This window comes from Ailuropoda melanoleuca, chromosome 5 (assembly GCF_002007445.2).
Source record: "Ailuropoda melanoleuca isolate Jingjing chromosome 5, ASM200744v2, whole genome shotgun sequence".
In the NCBI taxonomy this organism is placed as follows: Eukaryota; Metazoa; Chordata; class Mammalia; order Carnivora; family Ursidae; genus Ailuropoda; species Ailuropoda melanoleuca.
Genome location: NC_048222.1, coordinates 2,583,158 through 2,601,257, shown reverse-complemented (window position 1 = coordinate 2,601,257; position 18,100 = coordinate 2,583,158). Strand labels below are relative to the sequence as shown.

General features: G+C 46.0%; 1 protein-coding gene across 1 annotated transcript in view; it reads left to right on the top strand.

The window, feature by feature from the left end:
* Nucleotides 1–18,100, top strand: part of CARMIL1 (capping protein regulator and myosin 1 linker 1) — a 301,196-nt gene that overhangs the window by 281,457 nt on the left and 1,639 nt on the right. The window contains exons 35-38 of the mRNA XM_034660237.1: nucleotides 5,126–5,207; nucleotides 6,272–6,484; nucleotides 9,160–9,300; nucleotides 11,633–11,782. Of these exons, the coding sequence (XP_034516128.1) occupies nucleotides 5,126–5,207; nucleotides 6,272–6,484; nucleotides 9,160–9,300; nucleotides 11,633–11,782 (586 nt within the window). The remainder of the gene's footprint in view (nucleotides 1–5,125; nucleotides 5,208–6,271; nucleotides 6,485–9,159; nucleotides 9,301–11,632; nucleotides 11,783–18,100) is intronic.

Here is an 18,100-nt window from a genome sequence, read left to right as displayed (position 1 = left end):
CCAAAATCTGACTTAATATTATCATTTATCCTTCAAACATCTTTTAAAGTAGACATTGTGATTTTTTTCCTTCCATTACCTCTCCTTTTTCCTGCAGCTCCTTGAAAGATTATAGCTTTATTGTGATTTCTAAGATCAACATACCCATGTTAACCCAGGTTTTTGTACATGAATCTGAGCTCTTTTTCATTTTCCCAAAGAAAGGAAAACTGCACATCTGTTTTCTCGGAAGTATCAGAATAAAACAAGTCACCCCAATGAACCCTTGATTTTTAGAAAGTTACTAGTAAAGTTTTTTATAGACCAGGGCGTAGAGGGCTGTTTTATATGACTTAACAACTGATTATTTTTTCATTAAATCCTGCGTCCCCCATGACTTTACAACTGTTCACCATAGTTCACCCACCAGCACCGTAGTCATCCAGCAATTTCCCCGGCACAGATCTCTCCTAACTGACTCATCGAGGAGGGTGCCGAGGGGACCACGTAACTGTGTTCTGCGACTTCCCTGGTCAGCATTCTGCATAAACACTGTGGCCACATCGTTGGTGAGCCAGACGCCCAAGGAAATGTTTAAATTTCAGTGCATTTTATAGAATTTCTTACAACAACGAGTGTGCTGTTTTCACTAACGAGCTGTTTATTTTATCACTGTTTTTACTGATGAACAGCTGCTTTTGGTAGAAAGATGGGAAGTGCTAGAGGGTTTTTTCCATGTGCTTTGGATTGGATACTTAAATTGGTTTGGAGAGACAAAATTCCTATGGTTAGGTCTTAGTTGTTCAAGGCTAATAGTAATGAGTTCCTAGCGCCATCTTGTGTCTACTTAAAACAACATCAATAATAAAAATCCTTAGGACAGGTGGACCCCGGAGAGACTGGGGGTTCGATTCCAGACCAACACAATAAAGCAAATATCGCAATAAAGCGAATCAAATGAATTTGGAGGTTTCCCAGTACATAGAAAATTATGTTTACACCACACTGTAGTCTCTTAAGTGTGCAGCTGGCATTGTGTCTAAAAAAACAATGTACATACCTTATAATTGTAAAATATTTTATCGATAAAACTACTAACGATCATCTGCGTTTGCTGATGGAGGAGGGTCTTGCCCCCGTGTCGATGGCTGCTGACCTGTGAGGGTGGTGGTGGCTTGAAAGTGGGGCGGGCTGTGGCAATTGCTTAAAATAAGACAACAATGAAGTTTGCAAACATCGACTGACTCTCCCTTTCACAAATGATTGCTCTGTAGCGTGCAGTGCTGTTTGACAGCATTTTACCCACAACAGAGCTTCTTTCAAATTGGAGGGAATCTTCTCAAATCCTGCTGCTGCTTTATCAACTAAGTTTATGTTATCTAAATCACTGTCATTCCGATAATCTTCACCCCATCTTCCCCAGGAGTAGATTCCATCTCAAGAAGCCACTGGCTTCACTCCTCCGTAAGCAGCACCTCCTTCTCATTCATCAGGCTTGGTCATGAGATGGCAGCCATGCAGTCCCACCTTCAGGCTCCACTTCTCATTCCTGTTCTCTGTTATTCCCACCACATCTGCAGTGACTTCCTCCACAGAGTCTTGAACCCCTCCAAGTCATCCATGAGGGTTGGAGTCAACTTCTTCCAAAGTCCGTTCATATTAATGTTTTGACATCTTCCCATGAATCACGAATGTTCTGAATGGCATCTAGAATGTTGAATCCTTTCCAGAAGGTTTTCAGTTGACTGATCCATCTGAGGAAGCACTGTCTATGGCAGCGTTAGCCTTACAAAATGAATTTCTTACCTAATAAGACTCAAAAGTTGACATGGCTCCTTGATCCATGGGCTGCAGAATGCATGTTGTGTCAGCAGGCGTGAAAACAACAAACCACAACGTGCTCTTGGGTGACCAGGTGCATTTTCAATGAGCAGTAATGTTTTGTTTTGAAAGGAATCTTTTATTCTGAGCAGTAGATCTCAAGAGTGGACCTAAAATATTCAGTAAACCATGTTATGAATGGACGTGCTGTCATTCAGGCTTTCTTGGTCATCCATGTATAGAGCGCAGGCAGAGTAGATCTGGCGCCGTTCTTAAGGGCCCGGGGATTATTGGAATGAGGACGGAGCATTGGCTTCAACTACAGATCAGCTGCATTAGCCCCTACCAAGAGTCAGCCTGTCCTTTGAAGCTTTGAAGGCAGGCACCGACTTCTCCTTTCTAGCTGTGAAAGTCCTACATGGCATCTTTTTCCAACAGAAGGCCGTTCGTCTACACTGATCATCTGTTTTCTGGTGTCGCCACCTTCATTAATGCTCCGGCTCAGTCTTCTGGAGAACTTGCTACCGCTTCTCCATCAGCACCTGCCGCTTCACCTTGCATTTTCCCGCGCCGGAGCTGCTCCAACCTCCTGACCTACCCTCCGCTACCGTCAGACTTTCCTTCTGCAGCTTCCTCACCTCCCTCAGCCTTCGTGGCATGGACGAGTTAGGGCCTTGCTCTGGATGAGGCTTTGGCTTAAGGGTAGTTGTGGCTGAGTTATCTTCTGTCCAGACCACTCAATCTTCCTCCATATCAGCAATAAGGCTGTTACACTTTCTTATCATTCGTGTGTTCACTGGAATAACACTTTCAGTTTCCTTCCAGAACTTTTCGTTGCATTCACCACTTGAGTGATGATTTGGCACAAGAGACCTGGCTTTTGACATGCCTTCCTCACGAAGCTTACTCATTTCTAGCTTTTGAGTTAAAGGGAGATGTGTAACTCTTCCTTCACTTGAACCCTTAGAGGCCATTGTGGGTTATTACTTGGCCTCATTTCAATATTGTTGTGTCTCAGGGAATAAGGACACCTGAGGAGAAGGGAGAGAGATGGGGGAGCAGCCGGTTGGTGGAGCAGTCAGAACATGAACCACATTTATCGATGAAGTTCATGCCTTCTATGGGCGCAGTTCCTGGCACCCCAAACAGTTACAGTAGTAACGTCACTGACCACCGATCACTGTAATAAATACAGCAATGATGAAAAAAGTTTGAAATATTTTAAGAATTACCAAAATGTGACACAGGGACATGAAGTGAGCAGATGCTGTGGGAACAATGGTGCTGACAGACGTGCTCAGCGCAGTGATGCCACAAACCTTCAACTTGTAAAAACAAAAACTATCTGCAAAGTGCAATAAAATGAGGTATGCCTGTATTGAAAATTCAAACCGCTCAGGGGTAGTCTCTCAGAATAATAAAATAATAAGAAAGGTTTTCAAAAATTAGTATAAGGAGGGACACCTGGGTGGCTCAGGCAGTTAAGCCTCCGACTCTTCATTTTGGCTCGGGTCACGATCTCAGGGTCATGGGATCTATCCCCCCGTCGGGCTCTGTGCTGTGCGCGGAGCCTGCTTGTGATTCTCTGTCTGCCCCTGCCGGCCCTCCCCTCCCTCATGAGCTCCTCTCTTAAAGACAAAATGAGTGTAAGAATATTTGCCCCTAAAATGACCACATTTTTTATAAAAGCCGCATAAGCACCACTGGTCAATATACTGTTGATAAAATTTATGGTCTTCACTGTTCTCTTGAGTAATTTTCTTTACACTAGTCACATTTCATACATGTATTTAAAGGGAAAAAACCGTGGAAGCGGACACATGGCACTTCCCGTTTATTAGCAAAGGTGAGTAACAAGGACTGCCGAGAGCCCCACCTCTTCTTGGGGGCGCTTCGTCAGCTGCCTGCACTCAAGGACAATGGACGTCACAGTATTTTGTCCTTGTTCCACACAGGCGTTTTTGATACCCGTTAAGTACCTCAGAAAGCTGGGAAGGAAAAAGAAAACACACCCCCTCGGCTTATATTTTAAATGCAGGCAAGCGAGGCGCCGAGGGTGCCAGGTGTGAGGGGGCACTGGCTCTTAGGGGCCAGCCCGGCGCTCACATGCCCGAGAGCCAGTGCCCCCTTACGTTTGTGCGCTGGCACCTTGCTTGCCGCGGCCTCATCCTGGCCACGTTTAAATAGCCCACCTTCTCCTCTGTGTCCCAGCACAGGTGCACGTGGCCCTGCCTTCCCGAGGCCACGAGATGCTGGGCGGGGCACCGGTTAGGCCCCGCCTCTGGCTGGCTCTGTTCCAGGGCTCGGGCGCCCCCTGCTGGTCCGGGCGGGGACTTCACGGCCGGTCTCCCCTGTGGGCTTGGAGGGCGCTCCTGCAGCGCTGGTGCGGGGCTCCCTTTCCTCGGGATCCCTTTTCCTCAGTGACGCCAAACAATGTGCCCATTCCAGCTGTGGAACCTGGTGTGCATTCCTTCGCAAAAACCTGCGCAGCCACCTCCCCCAGCGGAGCCTCCGCGGTCGTGCTGAGGGAGCCCGGCCGGGGCTCTGCTAGCGGGGTGGGCGCCCTGCCGGGGAATCGGCGCCCCACGCGAGTGTCCGGCCAGCTGATTGGTTACATGGGGCAGATGAGGGGCTCTCACCTGAGTTTCACGTAGCCCCTCCTACAGCATCAAAAACAGTGGGAAGGTGGGGGCTGGCAGCAGCTAACACCCAGGCTGAGCCCGCTTTGGGTCTTTTAAAATTAATTCTTTAAAATTAATTCTGTTTATCCATTGCCTCGTAAACAACAGATTTGTGTCCTGTGGTTCTGCCTCGGTGGCGGGGAAGGCCCTGCCTGTTGTAGGCCCCCTTTCCCCTATCTTGTACATTGACGTTGAGAAGGTTTCCACTGCTTTTAAAATTTGATTTTGGGAACTCAGCTCGGAGAGAGGGTCCCATCCACTTACAGAGCGTCTGTGCCCCCGCGGCTTGGAGCATCAGGGGCTGCCGAACCTGTGTAGGTTTCCACAAAACAGCAACAAAAACCGAAAGACCCCCCCCCACAGGAAACAGGAGCTGTCCCCAAGCCCACTGGCTTCCTCTGAGCTCACACACCTGTCACCCAGGGGAGCGTTCTAAGGAACTGGCCACGCTCTGGACCCTAGACTGTGAACGCAGAACAGAACCTGCTCATCACAGCTTTAGTTCAGGGAGACAGAGGTGGGACACCGTCAGTGTGAGCAGCAAAGGGGCCATGGTTCGTTGTCATTTATGTTCCACTTCAGTCTTTTTCTTACATTTTGAATAAATACGCACCTTCCTGGGGTTGTGTGCTTGAATTTTTCAGAAGCTTGGGAATGATGCCATCTCTCAGGATTCCTCCAGCCTGGCCTTGGGCACCACAGAACGGCTGGATGGAGGTGGGGCAGGTAAGACCATCACCCCCTAAGGAAAAACACTTCCCGTCTGGTTCCAGGAGTCACACATGATTGAAAGAAGAAAGATTCAAATGGGAGGGGAGAATGGGGCTCTGTACCGTGTGGTGTCAGCTTTCATCGGACGGCCATGCCCCTCCACCTGGGCCGTGCCTCTCACCCCGCTGGACAGGGCACCTTTTCCAGTTTCCCAAAGGGAAGAACTGTCTTTGAGGAGAACTCCCCAACTGTGGGCATCTGAGGAGTAGGGGGAAGCAGGCTCATGGCTGATGTTCAAAATAAGCCGCACACGGTAGGTGGAAGGGGGCCCATTTTTTGATATGAAAGACTGTTCTTTCCTTTCAGCACGAATATCCACTATCCTTTGTCCCTCTGATTTTTCGGGTGTAGTAAAAGAATAAGACACGTTTGATGGGTACTGAAGAGTAACTTACAAGCTGGGTGTCAGAAACCTCGCTGTGCTGTTTCAAAGTCCCGTGTTGAGCTTGAATATCTTCATGCAGTAAGAGTTGGAATGTAGCTCGTGCTTAACCAGCAGGGCTGGGACACGGGATGCATCGCTGAAGCCGTTCACAGTTCTAAATGGGAGGTTATGGATGTCAGCGTAGCTCTGCTCACTGGGGACCCGTGGCCAGACCCCCATCTGCTGATGATTGTCCAGAACCGAGGCGCCTACGGTTGGCCATACCTGTAGCTGCACCTCATGCCAGATCTGAGAAAGATCTGGGTGCTTCCAGTGCATTCAGCACTGCGTGCCCTCCGTCCGTGAGCGTGGACACAGACACGCTTGAACTTGACGGGTGGAGTAGTCGCGAGTGGCCGGAAGAGCACCACCAAGTTCATTGCTTTTCCACAAAGAAGTGTAGTCTTCTGCCAACGTGTTGTGATTCTACAAGCATCCAAGAACAGCGTGCTTCAGTTCTGAAATATCTATGACGAGAGAGGACAAGAAATGGTTATAACAGTTTATAGCAGACCTCTCCCAGCTTCAAATGATTGTCTCATTCACCTTTGTGTTTTAAAGTAAAGTGTGCTTTTTGTCCCCATTTTCATGGCAGTGCCTAAGCTGCACCCGGGTGTCGTGGAGAGCCGCTTCGGTGTGGGAACACCCGAGAAGAATGCCAGAGCGGAGCCCAAGGCGGACACGGGCTCCAGGTCGCGTAGCTCCCCCAGCACCCCGGCCAGCCCGAAGGCCCCCCTGCAGCCCCCCAAACCCAGCCCGGCAGCGCGGCCCACCATCCCGCAGAAGCCGAGAACTGCCTCGCGGCCTGGTAAGGGTTCTGCTGGGCAGGGGTGACCCCCGGTCAGGTGGCTTCCAGGGCTAGCTGGGTCGGGACTCTACTCACGGTTGCAGCGGGTGCTGGTGAACATGGGCACAGAGGGTCTGCAGGAGGGCTCAGAGAAGCCTGCCAGCAGTTTCGACAGGGACAAAGGCTGAGGAGTTTCTTTATTCAACACCGGGGCCTAGGGCCCCAGAGACTGTCCCTGCATTCAGGCCACAGGTCAGAGGGCCAGACGAGAAGACAGCCTTGTGTCATGTTGGCCCACGCGCAGGGCGTCACTGAGCTTTCTGAGAACAGTCTCGGGGGTCTACAGACCCTTCAGAAGGCCGTACGTTAAGGATGGGGGCCACAAAGAGGGAGAGCGTAAGTTCCTCTCTTTTTGCCCCACAGTCTGTGAGATATTAGGGTTTAGAACAGGGCTTGGCAAACTATGGGCCTGTTTCTGTAAATGAAACGTTAGCGGCACGTAGCCAGGCCGTCTGAATCCACACTGTCTCCGGTGGCTTTTGTGCTAACGTGGCAGAGCGGAGTTGTTGTGACAGAGGCCATTTGGCCTGCAAAGCCCGAGGTATTTACTGTTTGGCTCTTTCCAGAGGACATTGCTGACTCTTGTTTAGAAAATCCACTGATAGAAGAAACTTAAAAGTATTAGAAATGGATTAGACTCTGCCTTTCTCTCTCCTGTAACTGCTCTTCCCTATCAGGCCTTTTTTTCTTTCCCCTTTCCCAATGGTCTGTCATAAGAATTTCCAAACGTACACAAAAGTAGCGTGGGTAATGTAATGAACCCCGTATCACCTCTTCACTCTACTCCGCCATAATAATTAGGCAAATAGGCATAGAGGTGTATATAGTCAGATTATGCTCGTCACCAACATTGCTTCAAATCCGAATGCTTCACCCTGTGCCAGGCACTGTTCTAAGTGCTTTATGTGGATACACTCCAAACATCCCCACCACAAGTGCGGGAAGTGAGGCCCAGAGACACAGTTTGACAGGTCCCACAGCTGGTGAGCAGGAGCCAGATCCTAGGACACGCCCAGCTGTAGGGTGACTACTCCCACTGGCCTCCTCCCCGTGGGCATGCGACCTAGAAAGCAAGACATGCAGCTCATCGTAGGCATTCATCCACGCTCAGAGGATTGGGTAGAACGAGAAAAAAGGCAGTGTCGCACGTGCCCAAACTCATTCCACTGTGGGTCTTTCCCATTTTCCCTCAGATGTGTCTTTTGTTCACCAAGTGGCCATCTGGTTAATGCTCGCTGATCTTCGTAGCCCATTGGTCCCTCAAGAAACCCAATGCCCAGTCTTCAAAGTAGAGCCACAGAGGGACCCTGGCGTCACCTCAGACAGCCGACCCTTGAAGCAGGTCACCTAGAACTTCTGAATTCTGCTCAAACCTTTTTACAGACCGAAGTTTGTTATGATGGGAAACGCAGACCATTCCTTGGTGCACACAAAATATCTTCATAATAGAAAGAGTGGGGAGAATGAAGGCAAACAATAATAATTACAAGAATTTTTTTAAATGACTACTCAAAAGTAGGCTGGTGTTTTCATCAGCAAGGTGTATCTCCAGTCTGCAGTAAGGGAATGGCTCTTACAAAATGGACCTAGCTTGTCAAGTACGTTGGCTCCTCAGTTGGGAATTCTGAATGTCACATTAGCTGGATTCCCAGTGTTCTGTCTCAAGGAGCTTCTATTTTAACTTATTTGTTACATGTGCTCATTCGTTTCTTAGCACTTAGTGTATCAAGACTACATTTGTTTTTATAGCACTTGAGAATTCAGCCAGGCGCTTTCAGATCCGTCCTCTCATCTCCTCTCTGCAGTTCTGAGAGATTGCAGGCAGGGAAAGTCTTTTATACCCTGCTCATTTAGCGAAGCATGTAGGAGAGTTGAATCGGAAGTAGACGGCTAAGGAGAACCTGACCAAAAATTGTCTTCTTTGTACACAAACACACACACACAAGCGCCAAGTTCAGACAACCTTGCTGACCACAGAGCAGAGGAAGGAGCACAATTCAGGAAATCCTTTCAGTTAGAATGAAATAGCGCGGCCTTTAGAATTAAGAGACTGCAGTTCTCATCCTAGCAATTTTATCATTTTCCTTCAGCAGGTCAGCTATGAATCTCTTCATTTGTACAGTAATCACCAAAGTCCTTCTAGGTCTAAAAGTCCATGATTCCAAGTTATTCTTCGCGGTCTCAGTGTGTGTATGCACACCCACGTCCGTGCGTGTATATGTTTGTATGTATTTTGTGACCACTTTCCTGGATCCGGCAGCAGGCAGAGGCAGGGGGTTATAAATACCACGTATTGGAGGACCATCCAGCAGCCTCTGTGTCTGAGCAGGAGGAACGTTGAGGTCACTTAAAGTGTAATTTTCAAATAGCAGCTCATTGAAATTCTGTGTCTGCAGGGTAAATTCACATCTATCTGTGAATGTTAGAGATTTTAACCTTTCATAAGTTCTAATTATTTTCCCCCCTATTGTTTGTAGATGTTACTTGCAGGAATACAAAACTTAACGTTTTGGCCAGAAAAATTCTATGACGCTTTTAAAAAATTATTGGCCATTCATATTCAAAGATTAGCTTGGCTTATGTTTTTAGAATCCAGTTTGTGGAACAGTTGGATTCATAAGTTTGTGTCTCCCTAGAGGACATCCCAGACTCTCCATCCATCCCTGGCTCCTCTAAAATCGCTCTTCTTCCGCCTGTGCTGAAGAAAGTTCCATCGGACAAGGAGAGAGATGGCCAGAGTAGTCCCCAGCCCAGTCCCAGGACATTTTCCCAGGAAGGTAAGAAATGTTTCCTCTACATTCACTTTCTCCAAGGAGAGTTGTTTCAAGAGAAAGGAATTGATCTTGGACTCAGTTTGTACCTTAGAGTTAAGTCAGCATCGCTTGGACTAAACTTTTGGAACCAGAGCAGTTTCCTCATTCAGAAACTTGATTTCGACATTAGTGATGACACTGGATCTTAATGAAGGACCATACGCAAAAAGTGAAAACATACCAGACACCCCAACCCAAGGTTTAACTTCTTTGTAATCACTAGGTGCTCCTGCACCGGCTCCCAGCAGCTAAGGGGTGCCTTAAATACTTTGTGAGTCATCTGGTGCTACTCATAGGCCTCTAGGTCCCGTGATTTCCCAGAAGAGCTTGGCGCGGTTGTAAAGGACCGCTGCTGTAAAGCGTCACGAGCAGTCCCTGCAGGCCCGAGAGACCTGGGAGCTCCTTCCGCTTGCTCGATCATGAGGTCAAGCATTCCTTCTTCTCACCAGCGTGGCACCTGCATGGACTTTCAGGGAAGCATTGTGCCCAGTTGGCTGCTTCTGATTTGCTGGGGTAGGAGCAGAGCAAGATAATCCTGGGACTTGGGTGCCATCTCCCAGAATCAGATGAAGAGTGTCAGTGGAGGTGAGGTGTGTTTGGGGTGGCTTCAGCAACCCACCATTCCTCTGCCCCCCCACCTCCCTCATTCTGTTAAATACGCGATTGACTTTTGGGTTCTGTCCTTCATAAAGAGTAATATAATTGCCATCTCTAAGCCCCACCTATAAAGAAATTCCAGAGCCACACGAGTCATTATCCATGACCAGATTATTGTTTGGGCCTGCTCTGTTTTATTTTAGATGTCTGATGCTTTAGAATTCCTTGACCTTGCAGGCTCTGACATCTTTCTCCACTGGCCTGTTTTCTTTTATTAATGGTAGTCTTGTGTCGAAGTTCATAGAAATTTCTGACTACTATCTTTGTGACTCGGGAGAATAATAATAATTAAAGAACATAACAACAACAAAAATAACACTTCCTGCTTTCTCCTCTCCGTTCTGCAGATGCATTTGGTGGGTACAAGCTTCACTCACCTATTGACTATAGATAAGAGAAGGTAGGGTTTTGACCAAAGCTGATAAAACACTCATGTCAAAGAGAGCAGCTAAAGCCATGAAAGCTAGCCGGTGCCCGCAGTCACTTTACACGGAAGAATGAAGTACAGGGTTTGGTGGTACAGCCACAGCCCTTGGAAGGCTCGGTGTAGAAGGAACACGAGCCCAGTCAGACCGATGAGCCAGCGAGCGTCCCTGGCAGCTCCTCCCCCACTCTACCCTCGTTTTCCCTTCTTTCTGCAACTGCCAACTTTACATCCTTACTTGTAAGGAAGTTTTGAAAATTGCTTCACGTGTATGAAAAGCGATGTGTTCTAGATGCCCGTATGATTAAAACAAGGCCTCAAGTAACCCGCCAGCCTCCCGAGCTAAGCATGGGAACCATGGCGCCTCCAGTTCAAGCGGGTGAATGCTGACGTGCCCTTAGCGGCTTTGGAAAAGTCATGCGCTCTTTCCTGAGGAACTTACCTGCTCCTCAGACGTTTCAAAGCTCTGGGGTGGGGTATCGGATGCCTTTCCTCGCTCCGCCTTGAGAGCAAACACTGATGATGATGCCCCCATCTTTCTAGGTGGGGACTGGAGAGTTTTCCCCTGGGATCCATAGTAAGTTAACCACAGAGATCATTCTCATGGTGTCACTGGGTGTTGAAATTGGACTGAAAATACACGTGCAATCCGAGAAGAGTATGTAAACGCCCAAGGTGAAAAGAGTCCAACTTCAGTTTATCAGCTCACCGGCTTTGCTGGCCCAGGAATGCGAGCCACTCGTGAGCCCTGTCTTTTTCTTTAGACAATGTGCCTGATGTGCTCATTCCTATTTTCTTGTGCATTATTCATGCTGGTTACCTCATTTCCTTGTTCTGTGCCTCCCTTTGGACTAGCGTGCCCAACTAATTTCTGAAACAGGTAAATTGCTATGATTCTTCTGGATTATTCCATAGTGAATGTGATTTTCATTAATCCATCCTGGAATCAAAAGTGGTAACGCAGGGGCCCTTTGTTAGCACCCTTTGGGGGCAGCCTCGGAGCTCACCTCATTTTGCACCACATTTCCATGATGTTGGCTGTTGAATTCTGTAGGAGATGGTGTATGTGTGCAGGCCCAGTACTGCAGGTTCCTTAAATCCTAAGTGGGTGGGTTTTCTGATATTTAATTTTTCATATTAACATTCTTTAATATTAATGTCAACATAGTGATGCATTTGCTAATACAAAGGGTAAAATGAGTCCCTTTTCCTCAGTAGTGCAAAGAGGAGATTATTACAAAAGACATTCAGATCATGACAGTGACAAGCCTTCCAGTGGAGGGAAAAGATCTTCAAAACTGTACCCCACCATTGCAGAAGAGGAAGTGAATGCAATTGGGCACAGGAAGTCACAGCCAACAAATGGTTAGAGCCTTCGGTTATCACCCCTCACTGCCCCAAAGCTTACAAACTGGCACTAACAAAAACAAACTTTAATTGAGTAACTTCTATCCCAGGACCGGCTCGGGGATTATTCCTACAACTGCTTTTATTTTTTATTTTTTTATTTTTTCCTAAATGGCAACAGGATGGTCCTTCTCCCTGGGGCAAAAAGGATGGACTTAAAAATCTAAAATTAGAAACTCTTAGGAAAACTCTTAGGAGGATCAAGTTACTTTGGAGTAGGGTGACTTGTCCTTTCAAATTTTTGTGATCATGTAGGTTTATTTTTATATTTGGGGTCGTGCCTCCTTTTCTCTTGATCTCTCTATTCTTCTGTTAGATTTTAATTGGGATTGGATCAGAAATTCTGGGAGTAACACAGTTTCTACCTTTCGAGAGCACTGGCCTAACCCCTTACCTTACACCCTTTCAGGAAGGGATCGATAAAAAGCCAGCATTACCTGCAGCCTGCACACCACACCCATGAGCTTCATTGGACATTTGATGACCCTTTAGTGAGACAGACAAAGTACCGATTAACTTTTCAACCTGTGAAAACAGTTTCTTCAACTTTACAGCAGTCGCTTTTGGGTGCCTGTCTTCCATTTGACACTGTCGTAAGCTCTGGAGGGTTCTGCTCAGCTGAAGATAGTCCCAGGAGACAAAAAAGGAGACAGATTTCAAATCGGCTTTAGTCTCCTGTGGGAAATGTTAGAACAAGCGTAGCTGATTCAGAGAGGAAATGTCTTTTCTGTGACTCAGTACGGATGCTCTTGCTGGCTGATCACTTTTTTAAAATTTGCCGTGAAAAATCTTTGAAAGGGAGTCTTCGTAGCCTAAAAGAAAAGAATATAAAATATCCCGATAGGTGAGATTCCTTTGAAGTACCTTTTCCCTTGAAACAGGGCACCTGTCTTCCTGTAAGACTCTAGCGGGGGTTAACGTGTGAGTGTGTTTAGACCCCTGGTGATGAAGTGCATGGCCCGGCATTCTAAATCTAGCCCCAGCCCTTCACGGCCTTCTAAGAAAGCACCCCGGATACCAAGTCAGTGGGGTGATCTCATTATAGGCATAACTGTTCTTTATTGCAAAAGGAGAAACCATTCTCAAACTTCAGCATTTCGTTACTGATAGTATACGTCCCATGACCCACCTTACAGCCTAACAGCCCACTGAGTTACGTACGATACCTCCAGTGGGGACTTCCCTTGACAGAGGCTTAAAAACCACACAACAACAAAAAAAGCATCTACTGGTCCCCCCACGAGGAACAACCTTTGGAGCCAGGTTTCTTGGCCAACGCCATTGGATGAGCCCTGCGCTCTGACTTGCCTGGTGATCGGCACGCACTAGCTAGGTGATGGAGCGGACCGGATGGAGTTAAGGACGCACCCCACAGCATAGGGCACATGCAGACATTCTGTTTGGGCCAGGTAACACCTGCCCTACCTAAAGAAGCTGTTAGAGGATTTCCTGAAACTAATATAATATGTCAACTATACTCCAATTAAAAATTTTTAAAAATACCAGTGACTCCACGGACACTACTGCGGAATCCTATGTTTGACCCTGTAATTAAAAAAAAAAAAAATACACTATGGCCCATTGTTGTTTTTGTACATAAAGTTTTATTGGAACACACACATACACGCGCAAATCCTCACGGATTTCCTGTGTGGTAGACTTGCTTATAGACACATGCTTACAATAACTCTTCTCTCTGTAAGAGATTTTCTTGGATATTTTCAAGAAAATCTATTATCGTCAAGTGATAGAAAAATTATATAAATGAACACCTAAGACATTCGTTTTCTGAAAAGAGGCAGAGTAAATCAGGAGCTCTGTCTCTCTATTGCCTCTTTTGATAAGGTTACATAGATGTTTCTAGATTTTGAAAATTTGCATTTGAACTGTTGTATCAGTTGACTTCTCTCACTTGAGTATTAACAAAGCACCTTGATGCGAGGCAGCGTCCCTGCTTCTGAGAAGCCACTGAAAACACTGCGCACGACACACAGAGGGACCACCCCCAGGACCACCCTGACCCTGCAGGAAGGCTTTGAGAGAGAGTAAAAAGAGGCTGACGACAGGAATAAGCCAAATCATAGAAAGGCAAGGAATTCTGTGGCTCTCGCAGATTTTCCCATGGCCTCTATTGGCTTACGATCCTCACCGTGGTGGGCTGCATCCAAGTTTGATGGAATCAACAGGACCATCTTGTATTTGCTTTTCTGCCTCAATTTCTTGAAATACAGACGGGAACCAAAAAAAAAAAAAAAAAGAGTAATTTTTATGGGAGCTTCAATTAAAGTCATTTTTTGTCAAAGATTTTAATGTTGTTTTGTTAGTGCCAACTCCTGCACTTGCCTGACTTCATCCTTGAGACCCGCAAAGCAGTCTGCTTTCTGAATAGTTAGTTCCCGGTTAACAAGTGGCATCCGGCGGAGCAGTGCTGCTATACCGTCACCATGCTGTGTGTCTGCCTTTGAAGCTTTCATGAGCAGCTTCCTTTATGCTTAAACAGTTTCTCGCTTTCCTAAATCAAGTAACCGGGTAACAGAGGCTGTTGTTCTCAAAGCAGGCTGCATCGTTTTACCATGATTACTGTTGTAATTACGTGGCTATTTTAGTATTGACTTGACAGGTAAAATGCTCACTTTCTTTTACTGTAAATCTCTGTCACTTTTGAATTTCACGTCCTTTCCTGTCTTGCGTTTAATGATAAGGTGTGATGTTTTCATTAGAGTGTGTCCTGTTTTCTTGAAGAAAATAGTTGGTTTTGGCTTTGTATGTATCGTGACGTGTCCTGTGGGTCCAGGCCGTCTTATTCTGAGATTCCTTGTCTGTGTCACCTGCTTCTGCCATGGTCCAGCCTGGAGCCAACCAATACCCGGCTAGGGTTTATGGTCTGTAAGCTTGTGCTCTGTTTTACCTTTTTTTTTTTTCCCCCACCAGATCTGGGTTCTACTACCCCTATGAGTTCTCCAAAAGAAATTTAACAGTTGGTCGGCAGTTTTGGCTCTTACCAGAAAGTAATAAAAAAAAAAAATCAGGGCCGGCTACTGGATATTATTTTTAACATCATCATGTTTTCTTCCTGGGAAATATGAATGTCCGTGGAGCTTAAAATGGAGAAAAGCTCCAATTTTCAAATGCATCTCTAATTCTGAATTTATCTGCACATTTTGGAAGCTTTAAAGTTAGCACGTGTGTATGTGTATATATATTTGCATGTGTGTGTATGTGTGTGTGTGTATATATATGCAAAGTCAAATCATCTTTAAGAATGACAGATTTCATGTTTGAGCCTCTCTGCCCCAGTCATTAGCACTGTAGATGGGCGGTGAGTATACACGGGGTGTTTGTGTTGAATAAATTACCTGTTCACTTACACAAGTATTTTTTATAATTTTGATGGTACGTGGAATGGCAGTAAACACGTGTACGGACACATGTATAGAGATGCCCCAGCACGTTAACTGGACGGATACTTGCATTGAACAAGTGGAGTAAAGCAGTCTTATTTTTTTTTAATCCTGCATAAAGTCAAGCATTAAATCAGGCTGCCTATGAGAAGGTCCCTCTGAATTAGTAAACAAGCCTGGATTTTATAAATATTTTAAGATAACTTCTAGAGTTTTAAGTTTCAAGCCGACATAATCTTGTTTGGACTGTCCATTAGCGGGAGCTTGACCAAACCTACTTCAGTGTAATTGTAATTAGCATCCTAATTACATGTAATCAAATAGGTGGTGCTTAAGGACTGGAAAACTTGACAAAGAACATTCCCCCTACGAAGTTGTTTGCACCAGTGATCTGGGCTGATGAGAAGACGGAGGCCGGGAGAGCGAGCACACTGGCTGCTTGTCTGTTTCCAGTTCCCTGGTCTCACCTGCTTCGGTCTCCTGTCCGCTCAGCGGCCTCCCTACAACACCAAGGAAATGCCGGCTGGTCTCATGATCACTTTCACACGTGTTAGAGTTTAGGCAAAGAAAGGGAATATTTTTAGAATGAATTTTTTAAAGATTTTTTATTTATTTGAGAGAGAGCATGAGTGGAGGGAGGGGCAGAGGGAGAGCAGAGCAGGGAGCCGACATGGGGCTCTATCCCAGGACCCCGAGGTCATGACCTGAGCCGAAGGCAGATGCTTCACCGACTGAGCCACCCAGGCACTCCTAGAATGAATTTTAAATAGTGTCACTGCCTTAGTGAACTGTTTTGTTGGGCCTCCAGAAAGACCATGGTATTCCTCTCAGGGACTATGCTGGATTAATTAAAATTGGCGCCTGCATGTCTGGCAACCTGAAACCCAGCCTGTTAACTTACTGACATTTGCTGTATCCTTGCCACATCCCCTTCTATTCCCCACACCCCCACCCCCGCACCCCAGCCCGGAGGACTCAGAACTAGTGTCACTTGGATGTGGATTGAAGGACATTGAAGGACAGTCTGCTTTCTGCAGGAAGATTCCTCTGTGGGATCTCTCTGAATTTCAGTTAGCTGCACCCCAGTGACCTTGGTCCATGTTGCTGTTTTTACCTGTGACATAAAGATTATTGATGGCATGAATGTCTCCATTTTCAGACAGTACTCTGATGTCACAGAACATGAATTAGGCCTGGGGTTTTGCAGAAGCTAAAATACTGGGAGGGATGAAAAGCTTTTGAATCTAAGAATTAGAGCAAATATGTTTGCTTTGAAGACAAATAGGCAATATATCACCATGTTTATTTCTTCTTTTGAACCTGTACTGTTGGAAATTTATTTTTGAGTCACTTGATACACAGGAACAACTCATTTTGGTTTTTAAAGGGAATGAACAGAATTTTCTAGCAAGATTTCCCTAGTAATGCTCTATTTTGAGGTCAGATTATTGCCAAGTGTCTTCGAGAAGAAGACATTAGAAATCCGCTCTGCTTCCTCCCGTTCACATAGCTCACGCAGAAGCTGAGAATTTGGAGGACTGTCTGTGTATTACTATCAAATTGATTTTGTGATAAAGGACAGGCTATATATAGAAACCTATTTTGCCTTTTCCCCCCAAACCTGATGTGTTGACAACTTTCAAAGGACATTTATTTTTTTTTACATGATTTAAGCTAAAAAATAAAACCAGTTGTGTGATACTTATTCATCACTTTTCCATCTGAGAATTTGCTCAAAATTTTTGGGTAAAAAGAGGTCAAATTTTTAAAAAATTACTTACTTTGGGGACGCCTAGGTGACTCAGTCATTTAAGCATCTGCCTTCAGCTCAGGTCATGATCTCATGGGTGGTGGGATTGAGTCCCACATCGGGTTCCCTGCTCAGCGGGGAGTCTGCTGCTCCCTCTTCCTCTGTCCCTCCCCCTGGTTGTGCTCGCTCTCTCTCTCAAAATAAAATATTTAAAAAATTGTTTTTATGATGAGATTGAAATGCTTATCCTTTTCAGGACACTAGATAATTTCAATTTAATGTAATTAACAAAATTAACATTTTTATTGTCTAGAGCTCAGAATCTGGCTCTGACAACCGGATCCGAAGGGAAGTACTTTATCACGTTTGTCTTTTGACTCTTAGGTTTCAGGAACGTTTACTTCCTGAAACACTCTTTAGTGGGTTCAGCATTGAAATAGCTAGTACCTGGCAAGATGAGTTTTAGCATAATGCTGACATCAGGCCGTTGAGAAGCCCCAGATGAATCTCTCTCTCTCCAGGCCTGTGTTCCTGGTTGGATCATTTGAACTTCTGAGTAATGAGGTAGCTTTTCTCTTCTTCAAAGCCAGGCAAAGTGGGGGGTTTGGTATTTTTAGCTTAAGTGGTGTTTATACCATAGGCTTGATGAGTAATATGTAATAACCCTTCATAGCCTTGACGCATATGGTACCAGTGAAGCTCTGCTCTACTTGTAAAGAACAGAGTCTTTGAAGAAGAGAGAGATTGTGTTCACTTTATTTTTTTAAGATTTTATTTATTTTCGAGAGAGGGAACGCAAACAGCGGTAGGGGCAGAGGGAGAGAGAATCTCCAGCAGACTCCATGCTGAGCACAGAGCCTGATGTGGGGTTTGATCTCAAGACCCTGAGATCATGACCTGAGCTGAAACCAAGAGTCAGATGCTCAACTGCCTGAGCCACCCAGGCACCCCAAGAGAGAGAACCGGCTTAAATCCGGATCCCAAGTTTACAAAACTTGCCTTCCAGGGCAGCTGTGAGGAGTAGAGATCATAGAGCCCAGTGTGACCGAACGTGACACGTACCAAAGGTTCAGTTCCGGCAATTACTCTATTTTGTCAAGTCGCAGGGGGTCCTTCATGTTTATA